Source organism: Ixodes scapularis, unplaced genomic scaffold (assembly GCF_016920785.2).
Source record: "Ixodes scapularis isolate PalLabHiFi unplaced genomic scaffold, ASM1692078v2 PGA_scaffold9__187_contigs__length_104089568, whole genome shotgun sequence".
NCBI classification, from domain to species: domain Eukaryota; kingdom Metazoa; phylum Arthropoda; class Arachnida; order Ixodida; family Ixodidae; genus Ixodes; species Ixodes scapularis.
Genome location: NW_024609884.1, coordinates 48,168,995 through 48,185,981, shown reverse-complemented (window position 1 = coordinate 48,185,981; position 16,987 = coordinate 48,168,995). Strand labels below are relative to the sequence as shown.

Here is a 16,987-nt window from a genome sequence, read left to right as displayed (position 1 = left end):
GTCCGTCGAAATGGACCTCCTTCACGTCGTACACGCGGCCAGATTCACAAAGGAGTTTTCCCTTCTTCATATTGGTACCACGGAAGAAGCAATCTGGATTCATAACCGCCTTAAACCCCGTCGTAATCACGCAGGGAACACTGTCCGCTGTGCTGCTCATCGCCATTGCTTCCCCCCGATGATTCTGCACCGGCTACCGAAGAAGCTTTCCGGATTCGTAATCGCCCACTGTCCTCTGTGGTGATCGTTGCTATTACTTCCCGATGATTCTGCGCCGACGGCACTGGCTACCGAAGGAACTTTCCGAATTCGTAACTGCCTTAAATTCCTTTGTAATCACGACGGGGACACTGCCCGCCGTGCTGTTCGTCGCCATTGCTCCCCGATGCTCCTGCGGCGGCTACCGCTAGGTCGCGGCGAACAATAGGCGACCGCCGCGACACGGCTGGCTTGCTCGCTTCCTATATTTGGTCCCTGCCTGCCAGTCACCGTGGTCGCACGACGTCGGGTGTTGCCATCCCCACGTCGTTGCAGATATGGTGCTTTCTAAACTGAAACGTAAGGACCGTTGCACGTTCATCAGCATTCCTGTTCTTGTTTAATACGCTACTACAAAAATCCCTCTAGCTCAAAGACTGCTGTGTCGAAGTATTGATTACCGAGGTTTCTCTCGGAAGGCCTTCTTTTGAGAGGGGCCCCGGTACGTGAAAAATCTGCTACGAAATAAGGTTGGTTAAGAGAAGTGAGCTAAAGCAAAGAAGGCAATGTCTGCACGCTGAACCCGCACAGTGCACTTGTTTGTCTGGAGTTCAGTCTTTGCACAAAGCGCTCCAAGAGCTTTTTGACCCTGGCTCGCAATGTCTTGCATCGATGTGCTTAGGTTATTTTTTTTTTTGTGTGTGTGTGTTTAGCTTGTACCTCGCCTGCCGCCCTGGCAAGCACGTGCCGCTGGACTGTTTTTGTCCTATGCTGGACACTTACATGTTGCATACACTTTTGGGAACCAGTTGGCGACCGAGCGGAGTGGCATGGTTTCGATCAAACAGCCATCTCCAGTCACGCGACAATTTCGCATTGCACTGCAGTATTTACGTGTTTCATAAGTCGGGAGACTGCTTCCATTTATTATATACCTAGTCAACCTAATGCTGTGCTATTTACTGCTAAGCTGGCCATTTTCAAATAAATTTGAATATGTGCAGTTTGGTTCTTATATATCTCTGGCGGGTACATAATTATATATATATATATATATATATATATATCATTTAACTGGAGCATTGCAAAATATGTCATGTCATTGGCATTTTAGTTACATGTTGAAAGACTCCCAGGTGGTCTAACTTGACTGTAATTTGTTTATTGTGGCGAGAAAAGTGTGTTTGTCCATCACCTGAAACAAATATTTTTATTTTTCTAAGGATATCTGCTCCAAAGGCCACTTTTGCTGCTCCAAAACAGCTTAGGCCAATCACATCACTGAGCGTCTCTACTCACCATATAATTTGTTTCGTCTTGGGTCGGAGCACAGTCGAAGGCTCGAACACATACAACCACAAACTTTCTAAAAGCACAAGTCATGGGACATTCATTGCACTTGATTGGTTTAGCCGATGCCAGAACATGTACAAGGAGATGACAAATGCCATGATGTCGTGCTTTGATAATACAAATCAACCGGCCAGAGCCGTTGATGCTGGGCATCGACTTCTCTGGCTGGTTGATCGCCGACATCGTCTGAATTTCCAGACAATGTCGTTGATGTCGGGAACCAAGAGTCTCGAGAAAACTTTTCAAAACCGTAGGATTGCCGATTGCAGCTAATGTGATAAAACAGAACCAGGGTCTTGTATTCCTGATAAGATCACTTGATTATCATGTATGCCACATGCCTTCTTTCCGTGGCTGCAGAGTAGCGTTCTTGCGCCGCTCACATCAACCTTTGCCTCTCGCCAGCGTGGGGAGCGCCTGGCTTCACCGCTCTATACCGGAGCGCTACCTGGGGGAGCGCCTGGCTTAGCGCGATAGGCGCCAAATTATGCTCAGGATTATTACAGGTCGACCTTTGTCCAATTGTAAGTTAATCTTTAATTTAAAAAAAAGAAATGAGCAGAGAAAGAGATAAGAAAATACGGGTGCATATATTTTTGAATAAATACTGTAGTCAGTGTAGTTCCCGTGCAGCTGTTGATCGCAAGAGCAGCAAACTTTGATGCAACGCTCTTTTCTACGCCGCTAAAGAGCAGCGTTACCTTCGAAGCACAAGTGTAGGCTTTTATATTAGTTTTGGGTGCTTGTTTTTGCAGTTTATGATATTGGTATCTTGAGTTTGGTGGGTTCAATAAACTTATGGGGCACATTTTTCTTGGTAGATGTGTTAGCGGGTAGGCTGACTCTTGCTGAAAGTTTACAGAAATTATATTTACATTTTAAACAAACCACCGAGTGTAAAATGGAGAAGAGAGAAGATTGATCCCAATGAATTGTTGCGCTATGATTCACTTTTTAACCATTTTTTAATAGCCATTGTAAATGAAATTTACTCTGACTAAAGCCGTATTTAAGAAGATTGTGTTCCTTTGACACCCTATCTATCCTCATCACAAATGGTAATAAATAATATGCTCGAGTATCAAAGAGGAACCCTTGATCACTATCATAAATTCACTCATTTAGAGATGCAATCGCTTTTTCATTCTCCAGTGATGTGCTAACAGATGTTGGCATCTGCTCCAAAAGTGTCAGTTGTTGCTCCAAACCAATATTTTGCCTGCTACAGAACCTTCTACAAAAGGTCAAATGCCACTTCCATCACTGCATGTTCTTTTATTAAGCCTTTTTTTTTCACTCTGCCACTCTTGCAGCTTGGGGAGAACACTACATATTTAAATACATAGAATGAGGTTTTAAATTGTTTCTTAAACCTAAAACAGGTCTATAAAAAGTTGAGGCATATCCACCATAAAGCTTTGCTCCGTTATTGCCTTATTCATTTTTTTTTTGTTTTGTTTTCTTAAGCGTACCAGTTTCACTTGCAAAAGCAACTGGTGTCTGTTTTTTCAGGGCCAGCCTGCAACCATCCTGACCAACAGCAAAAAGAAGCTGAAGAGCATTGCTATCTTTATCAAGGTGAGGCTCTCCGATCGCGTCATTGCATTGGTTGGGATGATGATCTCGTGCCCCGTTTGTGCAGGATGATGACGATGAAGAAGAGGAGGAAGAGGAGGAGGAGACGAAGGAGAGCAAGAAGAAGCAGAGTGATCAGATACTTGGGCGTGGGGGACGACGAACAGCCATTTTGGACTCCAAGCTCAGGGTGAGTACGTCCAGACGCCCTTCAAATGCTTCTCCTCAGTGCGGGAAAGCACATTATTACGGGTTCCTCGAACTTGCATTTTCATTTTGGATGGAGTGATGCAAAGATGAGAGCATGATTATCCTATTGTGTGTCTTGAATTTGCTGCACGTCAACCGTGGTACCTCATTTTTTTTTTTTTTTTTTTTTAAAGGGTGTATATGTGTAAAGGGTAATTCCAGTCAATATTTTTTTTTTAAATTTGGGATTACAACTGTTCTCAGCTAAAGCAATGTCCCTGAATTACAAGGTGTATTTTTTTCTCGATATTGTCGGTAGTTTTTTTAAAATATTACGGCTCAAAGTTTGGTTTTGGGCGTCTATGGCAAAGCCGAAACTTCTGCTAGAGGGATGGCAACACTGATCGTCAGCTCCGTGGCATGACAAGTGTGCTGCGGTATGCGGTACAACCAGTGAACCGCAGCTCCACCGCGACATGACGTCACGAGGGTGCTGAGCCAGTGTTCCTTGACTAAAAGCTAACCCGCTTGTCGTCCACTAAAGAGCAGCTGGTCGCATCTTTAAAATCGGTTTTAGTGGAGTACGCAGCTTCACTTGAGCATAATATTTCGGCTGGGATCATATTTCGTGCCACTAAAGCGATACCTGGCATTTATTTTGTTTTCGTTTTCGATGGCGGCAAAGGTTTTAGTCTTTGCCGCCCGCCCTCTGAGATTTTGGTGAAAAACAGTGTTTGCACCCTTCACTCTTTTTGAATGGAGCAATAATTACGCTGCCAGATAGGCTCACTCTGTGGGAATATAATCTATCGTTTGGCAAGATAGCATGTCTCGTGGAGATGGCACCACATGATAGCTGTCCTCTGTACTGCGTAGGTTTTGGTGCGGCTGTTTGACCTTGAGGTTTTGCTATTTATGTGGTATAACACACTAGCATTATTTCACTCCTATCGGTGGAACCGATTTTGGAGCTGATAAATAATGATTTTTCCTGCCTATTCACATGAGTCAATAGCGATTCCTCACTGGTGCTGCTGGGGTGGCTGCTGCTCTATCAGAGTGCGTTATTTTGCCTTGGTCGGTTTCATGGAAACAATCGTAGCTCCTTTTAACCCAACTCTGAGGACCTCAAAAAAATTTTTACTTACCTTTGTTATAAGATCAGAGAAGTGCAAGCTGAGGCTATGCGTTATGCGAAAAAAAGAAAAATATATAGCACGAGCACTGAGGAAGGGGTCCTGGAATGGCACATTTCAGACGGAACAGTCGGCGGAAGAAAAACGTCAACAGAACCAAAAGTTGCTGGCTGAACGGCTGAACCAGGCGGCCAAGGACAGGCTGGCGTCGCAGCGTGGTGTGCAGAAGGATGAGAAGTGAGTCATCTCTTTTGCCCTAGCCTTTACACCTGCCAGAGTGTCCAGGAGCTTTTTCTTTACCTTGTTAAGCCAAATTGTGCCAAAATCGGCAGCGTGCTGTTTCATTTGAGAGGTGTAGATTTGTGTACAATGGCAGTTGCCCGATGGTGCTAAGTACTTTGAAATTTAAGACTCCATCCAAAGGTTAACTTCTGAATTAGCCCTTGTAGGTTTTCTTCTGCGAATTTCTGGTATGTTATGCAATTCGTTTCATGCTTGTCCATTTTCTGCTAGGGTTCGGAAATCGACTGTCTCATACAAGTCTGTGAACCAACTTCCCAAGGAGCCCGAAGTGAAAGAGCTCAAGGTCTTTGTTGGTAAGTAGCAGTCTGGGGGGCAGAGAGCTTGGCAGTAAAGGGGTGTTGTCATTTCAACTCCTGTCAAAATTTTGTTACGCCATGAACTATGGTTTTGCTTTTTTCAGACAAGAAATATGAAACTGTGATCCTGCCAATATTTGGAATACCGGTGCCCTACCACATCTCCACTGTGAAGGTATGACCAATCTTTGTATGGCTGTGGTTGAAGGAGCCTGATTGTCTAGGGCAATTATGGGGGTCTTAAAATTGCATCTATGAGTAGAAATGTGTGAATAATATTTGAAACTCCATGTGGAGAAAGGGTGGCACAGAAATAAAACATTGGGGTTAGGCGTGCAACATGTACTGCAACTCGTGTCTTCAAACAAGGCGAGCAACCCTCGTGGAATCAACCGTGCATTAACGGCAAATAATTTGTGAATACACTTTCTTCTTCAATTTGATTTGCAGCGCACTTTTATTATCCCAAGTATTCAAGTTTTTCAAATATTCAGAAATTACAAATAATAATTGCGAATTTCTCACATCAAGCTTCACCACTTCACACCAACCCGCATTCGTAAAGCTTCACTTCATACCTACGTGTTTGAATCCCTAACTTTGAAGGATGTTGCTGGAAGACACAAACAAGGTAAAATCAGCTTAATTAACATAGTAAGGTAGTCATCGCTTTTATATTTTTAATGCGCATAAAAGTAGTTTATTCAGCGTTTAAAGAGGCTCAAGGATGTTTTCAGGCCCCCTTGGTAACATACACCTTCCCTATAGTGTAATTACACTGTACCATTGCTCACTGCTAGAAGAAGTGGAGTATTGAATATGGTGAAAACTGAAATAATGAAATAGTCAAAAGGGAGGGAAGGCAGATTCAACTCTTGAAAGTGCTGCGAGTCTGCCTTCCATCCCCTTGAATATTTTTTCTTTCAGTTTCTACTACTCCAACCAAGTTACTCGCTACCTAATTTACAGCTGGCTTCTACTACAAAATAATTCGTCACACAGCTCCCCAGAAAGAATGTTCAGATGTCAGCTCACATGTGTTCGGTCTTTGCCCTTTGCAGAACATTTCACAGTCAGTGGAAGGGGACTACACCTACCTGCGTATCAACTTCTTCCACCCTGGATCTGCCCTGGGGAGAAATGAAGGCAGCGTCTTTCCCAACCCAGAAGCCACTTTCCTCAAGGAAATGCAAGTACCTTTGTTTCTCAATTCAAGGAAGAGCTGTGGGGGATGGGGTCAGTGTTGTGCATGGAAGCATGAGCAGTTCAGGATTGCAGTTTGCAATTCAACACTAATGATCCCACTTTTTATGAGACTGAACCTGTTGTACAGTCTAAGCTCGTTATAACAAACCTTGATTTTGACCAAGATTTTGGCATGTTGTAAAATGAGTATGTTGTATGCAGATATGAAATTGAGTAAATGGTATGTAGAGGAAAACCAAACTTCACAAATCGGTATGTTATATCCAAATGTCTGTTTTAACCAGGTCTGTTGTAATGAGCTTAGATTGTATTACTTGCTGGTGCTTCTTTTTGCATCCCATAGTAAGTTCATCTCTGACCATGCATAAACATGTTTGCTTTCATGTTTAGGAGTTCAGCTGAGCAGAGCCTTGTCTCATTTTTCCTGAGGGCTGTTATTTGCTTGTCTACTTTAACTGCGTATCTACCAAGTCTCCTGTATTATATGGGGGACTCCCAAATATGTACCATTTCGTACGGAAGTACGATTGACAAAAATCAAACTCCCGGAACACGTGACAAAGCCATACCGCAACGGCATAGTCCACTGGCTTGAATTATCCCGTGCAGAGTCGTTTCCTGTTGGGATTGAACGCAGTTTCTACTTCAAGCTTTGACTTTGCTTCACTATTGTTGACAACGTTGACGGTGGAATCCCATAGTCTTTTGCAAGGTCTACTTGCCTTTGACTCTTGTCCAGACGCTGAGGGATTTTGAGCTTGTCTGATAGAGACAACCGCTTCCGTTTCGTCGTACTCGTTACGAAAGTGGGCGCACAAACTGTCGTCCTGCCGTTGTTACCCAAAACTAAGATGGCCGAACGGAACCGATGACAAAGAAAAAACAGACACACCACGTGGTTTGTCTTCATCTACCGCACCGCCGCTTTGCCTTGGCGGCACTAAACATCAGCGATGATATGCCGCCTTTGCAGAGGTGGCGGCAGTGGGGCGGTGGGCATTGGCTACGCCAGCACTGCAGTGCTCAAAACTTCATTGAACTGATTGCAAAAATAATCCTGGGTCCACCAATCAAGTTTGTTGAATTGAAATGTTCGCTATTCTGAAAATTGTGTTTTGTTTAACTGAAACATTTTCGCATCGAATGCGTAAGAAAACTGCTGGGGATTTTTTTAAAGCTTGTTATTCTGAAATATTCGTTAAACCGACGTTTGCCCAAGTGAGCGTTTACTGTAAAGAGTTTTTGCTGTCACAACAGACGGCAGCGATGATAGCGAGACCCAGCTGTATCTCGCTACCATGAGTAGTGCAATACAAATGTAATGAAGTTGTATTCATGTAAATTTATTGTCAATATTTCTTTTGAAAAGTTTCGGTCAGACAGCCGCTGTCTGTACTCCTGCAGCCAAGCACGTGAACTTCCAAGCCTGCATAACTTTTCTTCACGAGCATGCGAACGTGCTTGCACGACGGGCACGTTGCAATCCATCATTCTACATATGCCTACCTTTGCCCAAAATCCGGCACCACAAAAACAGTGCCAAGTGTTTTTTCAATATCTCTCGGCCAACCCTACAGTATTTGTACACTTGTAAGAAATCGCAGCATTGAAAACGCAAGCGGCGTGTTTTGTCACGACACAATGATCATAACAAAATCTGGAACTGAAACCAAAACTAAGTGGCCAACTGGTACCCATAATTCATTTCGTGCCAACGTGCCACCAGGGGCGCTTTGATTCGGGAAAAGACCTTTTGTAACCCTGTGGTTGTCTTTTTTACTTTTTCAGTACTTACCGTAGCACCAATGTAAAAGAGCCAGGGGAAATTTCTGCTCCATCGTCCAACCTGAACACTGCATTTCGTCTCATCAAGGAAGTGCAGAAGAAATTCAAAACCAGGGAGGCTGAGGAACGGGAAAAAGAAGTGTGTGGTGCCACTTGTTTTCATAGAATAGGCTTGAAAGGGTGCTTATTTCTTGTTATAGTATTGTAGTAATTGAGTTGTTTGTTTATGCTCGCACACAATGGTGAGAAGGGTCTAACCAGCTTAACTGCATTCTCATTCATTCTTATGTGCCCATGAGCAGCCTTGTTGCCTTCATAGTACTACATTCTTCTCTCATCATGTGTTTGCAATTATTGCCTAACTATGGTTGCTGCCTTATCATGCTTCTTTAAGTTTCTAGGGCCTGGCTGGTGAGCCAAGTTAGTAGTTGTAACTTGGGTTAAATACTTTTTCATGTAGAAGTAGTAGTAGTAATATTGGTATTTGAGTGTCGGTTCCATTTTTTTAAGCAGTCTAGTAGTAATAGTGGTATTTGAGTGTCGGTTCCATTTTTTTAAGCAGTCTTGCCACAAACCCATTAAACAAGCTGCTGTGTTGCATTATCCTTTGTGCAGGGCATAGTGAAGCAAGACACGCTTGTCCTAAGCTCCAACAAGGGCAACCCAAAGCTCAAAGATCTCTACATTCGACCCAACATCTACTCCAAGCGTATTTCAGGAGTCCTAGAAGCCCACACGAATGGTGAGTGACCCTATAACCTCTTCCTTCTGTTGTATCTGTGGCATTGTATGACGCAAAGTCATTCAAAGGTTCCCTCTAGAGTCTAGACTTGCCTAGCATTGACTAAGCTGCTGCTTTTTCTTTTTGCTTGCTTGCTGCTTACAAATTGTCATTTGCTTGTTCTGAAATGTTACTGGAGCTACTCAAATCTGAGATGCTCTTTTCTATGAACTTACACTTCTGCTTCCCTCTTGTCTGGCAACGATGCAGGCTTCAGGTTCACCTCTGTGCGAGGTGACAAAGTGGACATCCTGTACAACAACATGAAACATGCATTCTTCCAGCCATGCGATGGGGAGATGATCATCTTGCTCCACTTCACCCTTAGAGTGAGCTGCATTTCTGACACTGCTTGGGCTTTTCTTATTCCTATATTTGTATAGCTTTGCTTTGTTGCCTTCTGTGTCATCCTTATTGTACTGAGCCTTGTTTCTCTATGTTTTGTGTGTTCTTGTCCTGCGATCCCCATCGATATTGCCTGTCTTGGTGCAGAATGCCATCATGTTTGGCAAGAAGAAGCACAATGACGTGCAGTTTTACACGGAGGTGGGAGAGATTACCACCGACCTCGGGAAGCATCAGCACATGCATGACAGGGACGACCTGGCTGCTGAGCAAGTAAGCAGGACTCCTTTCTCTGTTTGCTTTATCATCCACGGTCAGTGAAAGGGAAGCGGTTAATGTGTGCCTCTTGCTGGGAGTAGTGGCCATTTGCAGTGTGTGATGGAAGTTGTTTACGGCTGCTCTGTCTAGAAAAGTGGACTGCCGAACTTAGTACCTTTTGCCTCATCGTCATTTATGCTCTAGCGGGGTGCAGTTTTAGATTCAAAAGTATATACACATTTTGAATGTCAACTGAATCTACTATTCCCACTATTTATATTTACCAATAGTGCTTTGCCGAATTTCTAAGAGGTGCAGCATTCATCACGGTTCAATTTTGCTTAAAAGTTATATTCTTACTTTTAGGCAAAAGTAGCGAATGGCTGTCCCGAGCCATTTGCATAGTGCATGGTAGTTTCAAAAACTCCGTCACAGGAGTTTTTGAAACCTCTGCTCTCGTGCATCTTCAGTGCCAATCAAAGCTATGCACATGCACTCTTGCTATCTTCAAAAAGGTCCGAAAGAGACGTCACGGCTGGTTTCAGTGCTGGGGAATATTCCTGGCAAGCTTGCAATAGACCCTTTTAGCAATGGCGCTCCATCTAGCGGCGCCGATTCCAAACTACGCACACTCACTGGGAGTGGTCACGTGCGCCGCTTCGGCAGGGCCGCCGCCGCCATTATGGGGTATACGGTTGCAGGGGCCAGTACTCTGCAGCACCCGCATAGCGCCTTTCCAGATGTGTTTTTATTGCTGTGCGGCACTGTGTAAGCAGAAAGGCGTGAAGGATAGCCTCCCAAACAGGGCAAGATTTACTGTTTTTCTGCAAAAATACAGCTGTCAACAAAAAGTGCATCAATATAAACTACAAGCCGTTAAGTGCGCACTCCCTACACTCAAACTGGATTAAGTCAGGATATGTGTGCATGCATGAGGATTTATTGCGACAGCTTGCGCAGCAAAAAGAACTATCATAGCTACGAGCACACGCACATGGCTCTCCCCAAAGAATACCTTATTCAGTCGTGGTACATGAGCTATTCTGAAATTCGTGTACTGTCTTCTTCCAGGTGTCCCATTGTTTCCCCTCTTGAGTTATCTGTTGTTCAAAGCAACTGAGAAATCATTATAAATTGTGAAGGGGGAAACATAATGTGAAATATACGAGGTTATAGGCTGAAGCAGCTCAGCCAGGCTGGCTATCTCTGGAGCGTTGCTGGTAGCCGCCGCTTCTAGATGCAACAAGTTGTTCCATGTACACTGTAATCGACTTTAGTTTCGCAATTTCTGTTCTTATGAAATATTGTGAAAAATAAATCGCGCAAATAAATTACCCTACAGAATGGAATACTAAGCGTACCCCTCCAAATTGCAAAATATTGTGCCCGCCAAATTTTCTCGAAACCCACGCTTCGTAAAATTTGCGAAATATAGAGGCTGAAAAAATAGTTGACAGCATTTGCCTTCAACATTGCCGAAAGGACTAAGGGGAGAGAGCGTCGTGTCAAAGACTGTCCTTGCCGCCGAAGCTGAAGACGCGATGAGGGCCGCGATCGTGCAAATGTCGGCAGCGGTGGCAAGCAACTCAATCGTCGATGTGAACCACATCAACAACGAAGACGCGACAAGCGACTCCATTGCCAATGTGGACAGCGTCGCCAACCAAAATGCGACAGCCTACTCAATCGCCGATGTAAGAACGAAGCCTCGAAGATAAAGTCGCCGTTTTGTGCAAAGGTGCCTTCACGTAACTTTCAGTCACAAACTTGGAACTGCGCCTTCCGTTTAGGTCGCCCATGTTGTGGGCGACGTAGTTGTCATTTACTTTATCTGTAGTATACCAATTTGGAATGTCAAGCAAGCTCCTGGGGCCCACGATAGCGAATCAGGACCAGCTGCGGTGGTGCTCGTGATCGCGGGCGCATACCCCATAATTCAGGCTCCGTGTTTTCGGATAAATCCGAAAAACGCTCGCCGGTAAAATTTTTGACAATTCGGATTTATCCGATAAACTCAGATTTTAGAGGTCATGGTGGCAAAAAGTGATGGTGGAAGTTCGGGACTATAAAATGTCCGATAGATAGGTGCAAACGGCCAGCGGTCCCGACGAAGGGCTACTTTGCCCTCTTTCAAGACGAACACAATTGACAAAAGGAGGATTATCTCCCCTGTTTTCGCTGAGGACAAGGGGTCAATGTAGTTCCGGATCAAAGAAGGCAATCTAAGCACCCGTCAGTGCTAGTCATTGTTCCGGTTTCTGGTTTAGACCATACCATTTTTTTTTCTAGAAAGAAAAATGGTATGGTCTAATGGAAAATGGGTTCGCTATTTTTTTTTTTTTTTTTTTAAAGTTCCGAAATTAAACTTTGAATTTGGGAGAATGGGGGATTTACGATAAATAAACTTCGACAAACACCGAATTTTTGCTAAAAAGTTAACTCCAAAAAACACCCTCCGAATTTCACGAAAAATAAACTCTGAAAACACGGAGCCGTACCGATAATGGCAAAGCATTGCCCGATCATAGTGGCCAGCTGCACTTATGAGCGCCGTCAAAGCAGCGGCTCATTGTTGCCAAGAGCAATTTCATAAAGGGTCTATTGTATGCGCTGCCCACACGAGCAAAACACGCTTGGCGGCCGAAAGATACTTTTATGACGTAATGACTGGTCGGCAGTTTTTCATGTTTAATTACATCTTTGGGAAAAACGAACGTGATATAGAGGTTCATGGATGAAAATACTCTCAAATTCACCTCTAACTCGTTTTTTTTTTATTTTTCAAGAGCCTCTTTAGCTTCCTTTAAACCCCATGAATTCTGCACTAGATATGAGCACCCAGTAATGGTGTTTTCTTCTTCGGGCCATTGGTGCTACTAAAGCATTGTAAAGCTGCATGTCTATATGAGTTAGTAAACTCTGGATTCATTAAGAAAGCAGTTATTGAACTTTACTTGTAAAGTACTAGTTATACTTGTCAACTGTTTTGTGCAACACTGCATAGCTTTCACAGTGTTGCAAGAGAAAAAGTTTGCTTATGATAGATACAGTCAAGCTCGGTTACATCACACCCGGATATTTTGAATTATTGTTTATATCGAACAGTCCAAACATTCTCTTAAAAATCACATGTAATAGTATAGGAGCGTTGTTTTTCTGTATAGAACTCCCTTGGCGGGGCACTCGATATAGAAAACGAAGGAAGCACTGCCGCCTGTCGCTTATAGCTAGTGTTGCGGGGCTGGCAGACTGCCAAGCCAGCATAGGCACACAAGAATATGCAGCAAAAAAAAGTTGCACACAAGAAAATGCAGCAAAAAAAAGTTGTAAAAAAAAAAAAAAAAGAAATTGGCCGTTAAAAGAAACAAAAACATATAGGATGAAGGTTGGAGAAAGCAAAAGGAAGGGCACGCGCGCGCGCTTAGGGAGGGCACTCTCTGCCCGCTGTTGGAATGGTAGCGAGCGCTCTTTCCCGAACACTGCTGTCGCTGCGCAACTCCTTAGCCCAAAAATAAAATAAGCAAAAAAAAAAAAAAAGTTGAGCTTATCCATTTTGGTGAAGAGGGAAGAGCAGCAGAGCTGGTAGCTTCTGTTCTCGGCGATGGCTTTCCAGGCGAGGGATCTGCTCTTCTTTTGCAAGGAAATCTGAAGCGCTTGACGCAGTGAGACTTCGGGCGATAGCGGCCTCGCTGTGGTTGTGGAACCATTCGCGCTGCTGCGCACATTGTCGCTCGTTCCATTCTCACTCTTCCTCCGAAGAAATGTTGCCGCCATCTATGAGTGACGGCGGCAAGCAGACAACCGGCAAACACAACTTTCTGGACAGCTACCACCATATATGAACGACGGCGGCAACCAGAGTGTTGTGTCGACCACAGGTGTCGACATTTGTTTGGTACCGGACACGATCCTGGGGAAACTAGCCCTTAAAGGCCGACTTACGAAACCATTTTCCGCAGGGTAGGAAAGTGCTCCCCAACGACCTTCGCTCTCTTCCCTCTCGCACTCCTTCCTCCTTCTCCCCCGAAAAGGGCGGGTCCGGAAGGTAGTCTCCGTGGAAAGGAGAAGGGGTTTCCTCCTTTATGGGTGGCAAGGAGGAAACCTCTTCTCCCGCGGGAAATGGTTTTGTAGGTCGGCCTTTAACAGCTCCGCTGTAAAAGTCTTCGTCAAGTTAAGTGTGTCGACAACAGCGGTTGAGCAATCGCACTTTGAACGCCTTATCTTAGTTTACCTTTTCCTTTCGCCGTTATTGCTTTGCCCTTTTTTTTTTTTTTTCTTTTTTGTTGCCTGAATTTAGTAAGCTTTCTTTTTTGTTGCTTGCTTAACTGCATTCTATGGATCAGAAGTTTTTATGCAACTTGCTTTTTCCATTCTTTCATTTTTTTTTTTTTTAATTTGTGTTTTTTCGCAGGCGAGGTTGTGGAGGCGCGTAAACGATCGCAAACATTGTCGCGTGCAATCTTCACCAACTAGGCTCTACTGTATTTAGCGGCTCTTAGAGGCTCTATTTGGTAAGGTCCCGTTTGTCGCGGCCTTCGGCGTTAGCAGAGAAGCATGGAAATTCGAACTGGAGCTTAAGCTATAACATATTTTTGTATCTCTAATTATCAATATGTCTAACTATTTTACAGTCCCCTTTGAATTCAATATATCCGGGTTCGACTGTGGTCTGAATACCTGCACCTTGTGCAGTTGCTTGCATTTTGTTTGTTTTTGACATTGACAGTAATGGTTGCATTTTGAAGTATTAAGTCTGTGGAAGGCAATTACTGGTCTGATTACCAACTTCTCACTTCCCCCTCTTTCTTCAGGCCGAACGTGAGCTGCGTCAAAAGCTGAAGAACGCATTCAAGACGTTCTGCGAGAAGGTGGAGGGTGTAACGAAGTCGGACATTGAATTTGACACACCATTCCGCGACCTGGGTTACCCTGGAGTGCCCTACCGGAGCACGGTGCTTCTGCAGCCCACCTCGGGGTGCCTGGTGAACCTCACCGATTGGGTGAGTGTGCAGTGCGAGCGAGCAGGTGCCTCAACATGGATGCTGAAGTGCCTCATCATTGCCCTTCCCTTTCTCAGCCCCCGTTCATCATCACGTTGGAGGAAGTGGAGCTGGTGCACTTCGAGAGGGTGCAGTTCCACCTCAAAAACTTTGACATGGTGTTTGTGTTCAAAGACTATCACAAGAAGGTGGCAATGGTGAATGCTGTCCCCATGAACATGTTGGACCACGTGAAGGAGTGGCTCAAGTAAGTGCTGCACTCTCAGCCTTACGAGCAGTCTGCCTTGTGCTAACTCCTATCATTTAGTTGGTATGGAGAACTTTGCCAGGCATTTTTCTCATAGGGAAATCTATCAGTAGTATGAGAAGGTTAAAAAAAAAAATTGCCTCTATCTATCGGTAGTATGAGAAGGTTAAAAAAAAAATTGCCTCTATTTCTTTTACAGTGGTAGCTGTTAGGGCCTCTTCCCAACAAAAAATTCTCATGTGCGAATGCAAAACCCCACTCTACTGCAGAGGCACTGTTCTCCCTCTCCCCATCGTTCCTTGCACATGGCAAGGCTCTTTCTCGCTCCCCCTCCCCTCCCCTTGTAGGCCGCTGCTGTTATTGCTCTGGCGACGCTCTTCCTCCCCCTTAAAATACCCATGTGTTTGCACTGTGGAGACATTCTCTCGCCTCCCTACTGCCGCCGCCCAGGTTCCGTTCTCGTATACTCTCTACGCGTCTACACAACAGCTCGTGTACTATATACTTTAGCTTCTTCCAATGCAGGTGCAGTCACGGGTGCCCTCTTCTGAAAGAGTGTTTTAGCGGGGGAAAAAAGCACACTTCAGTGTCCTTTCCAACATGCAACATCTCGCACAATCGTTCCACCAGGGCACGCATCTCCTCACGCACGTCTCCTTCATCAATGCCAATGAAAACAAAAAACCCATTGCAAACATTGTACAGTACACTGACTTAAGGGGAGACACTGCCCAGAAAAAAAAATTTCTGCAAAAAAAGTTGATTTTGAAAAATGACATCTTTACATCCACCAACATCTAGAGAGTATTCCCAAAAAGTTTCATTAATTTTCACTGTATAGTTAATTTTTTATAAATTATTTTCCGTCCGCCAAAGCTATAGAAAAGGTAGGGTTTGGAGCACTTTGAACACATTTTTCTCCGATCCACTTTTTGGTATAAATTCCATTTTAGTCAATCTATCGTTTGATAATGGCAAAACAGGGAAAGCGCATTCTTCCCTTATCCTGACTGAAATTTAATAAGGAGTGCGGCTATGGAACTTTTTTGTCACTTTACGGATGTCTTTTGTAAAAAATGTTGACATTTTGGCGAAGGCACAGAAGACCAAAAAGTTGACCAATTTTGCAAAAGAGAAAATTTATAGAAATGAATTACTTTTTAGAAAAAATGTTCCATAGCCGCACCCTCTAGGCATTCTGCTACATATCTAGCAAATAAAAATCTTTAATATCGCAATAGTTTTCTGACGATAGATTAACTAAACAACGTAGGCGTGTTGCTGATAGAAGCTACTCTTATTTCCTTTTTATTTAACCGACAGACCTGAAATTTTGTCATACACCCTCTAGCATGACCACCAGCCTGCCCTGTAAATTTCGTTAATTTTAAAACAAGGGTTCAAAAGTTGACCCCCCTAGGGGGTGTGCCCCCTTAAGGCAAATCTCCTTCAACATGCCTTTCCACAATGCTGCGACTACCTCTGTCAGTCGCAGCACACTGTGTAGTCGGTTGCATTTTTTGTTTTGTTATTTTGAATGCTGCTAGTTTGAGGATGTACTTAATAGTGGGAGGCAATAATCGGTGGCTAACGCAGCATGTGTAGATTGCCTCAAAACTGTACACCCCAGTGTGGTCTTGATTCGAACGGTGCCAGTCCCGGGCGATGCAAGCTCGGATAGTGACGCAGCTGTGTGCTCAGCCAAGCCGTTAAACCTGCTTCTCCTCTGTGATTCTGTGCAGCTCGTGCGACATTCGCTACACGGAGGGCATCCAAAGCTTGAATTGGACTAAGATCATGAAGACGATCACGGATGACCCGGAGGGATTCTTCGAGAGTGGCGGCTGGTCCTTCTTGGACCCAGACTCTGACGGCGAAAATGCGGACGACGACGACGACGACGAAGAGGATGACCAGTACAACCCGAGCGAGTCCAACTCGGAAGCAGAGTCCGACTCGGAGGAGGAAGAAGACTCGGAGGACTTCTCCGGCTCAGAGTTCACCGAGGACGAGTCAGGCTCTGCAGGTACATATGCTGGGCTCTGCTCTTGGCTGTGGCGTTAAATCTGTGCCCTTTGACTCCTACGCTGGTATTTAGAGTCTATATTCTGGGAGTAGCGATTCAACAGAGAGCGTAGTTCAGCAGTGCGCGACACGGCAGAGCTATTGATCCACTTTCACTGCTTGGCGCCCTGCAATTGTTAGTTTATGCTTGGTGTGTGCAGTTCCAGTTTGCGCCTTGTCTTCTTAATATAGATAGATGTGCTCTCTTGCTATGTGTATTCCCATATCTATTTTTCTGTTTAGGCATTGTC

General features: G+C 44.4%; 1 protein-coding gene across 1 annotated transcript in view; it reads left to right on the top strand.

Moving 5' to 3' along the window:
• Positions 1-16,987, top strand: part of LOC8029338 (FACT complex subunit SPT16) — a 35,352-nt gene that overhangs the window by 10,247 nt on the left and 8,118 nt on the right. The window contains exons 11-23 of the mRNA XM_029978523.4: positions 3,064-3,129; positions 3,194-3,316; positions 4,573-4,688; positions 4,965-5,047; positions 5,155-5,225; positions 6,112-6,239; positions 8,045-8,180; positions 8,657-8,783; positions 9,033-9,151; positions 9,315-9,440; positions 14,237-14,425; positions 14,503-14,672; positions 16,415-16,698. Of these exons, the coding sequence (XP_029834383.1) occupies positions 3,064-3,129; positions 3,194-3,316; positions 4,573-4,688; positions 4,965-5,047; positions 5,155-5,225; positions 6,112-6,239; positions 8,045-8,180; positions 8,657-8,783; positions 9,033-9,151; positions 9,315-9,440; positions 14,237-14,425; positions 14,503-14,672; positions 16,415-16,698 (1,738 nt within the window). The remainder of the gene's footprint in view (positions 1-3,063; positions 3,130-3,193; positions 3,317-4,572; positions 4,689-4,964; positions 5,048-5,154; positions 5,226-6,111; positions 6,240-8,044; positions 8,181-8,656; positions 8,784-9,032; positions 9,152-9,314; positions 9,441-14,236; positions 14,426-14,502; positions 14,673-16,414; positions 16,699-16,987) is intronic.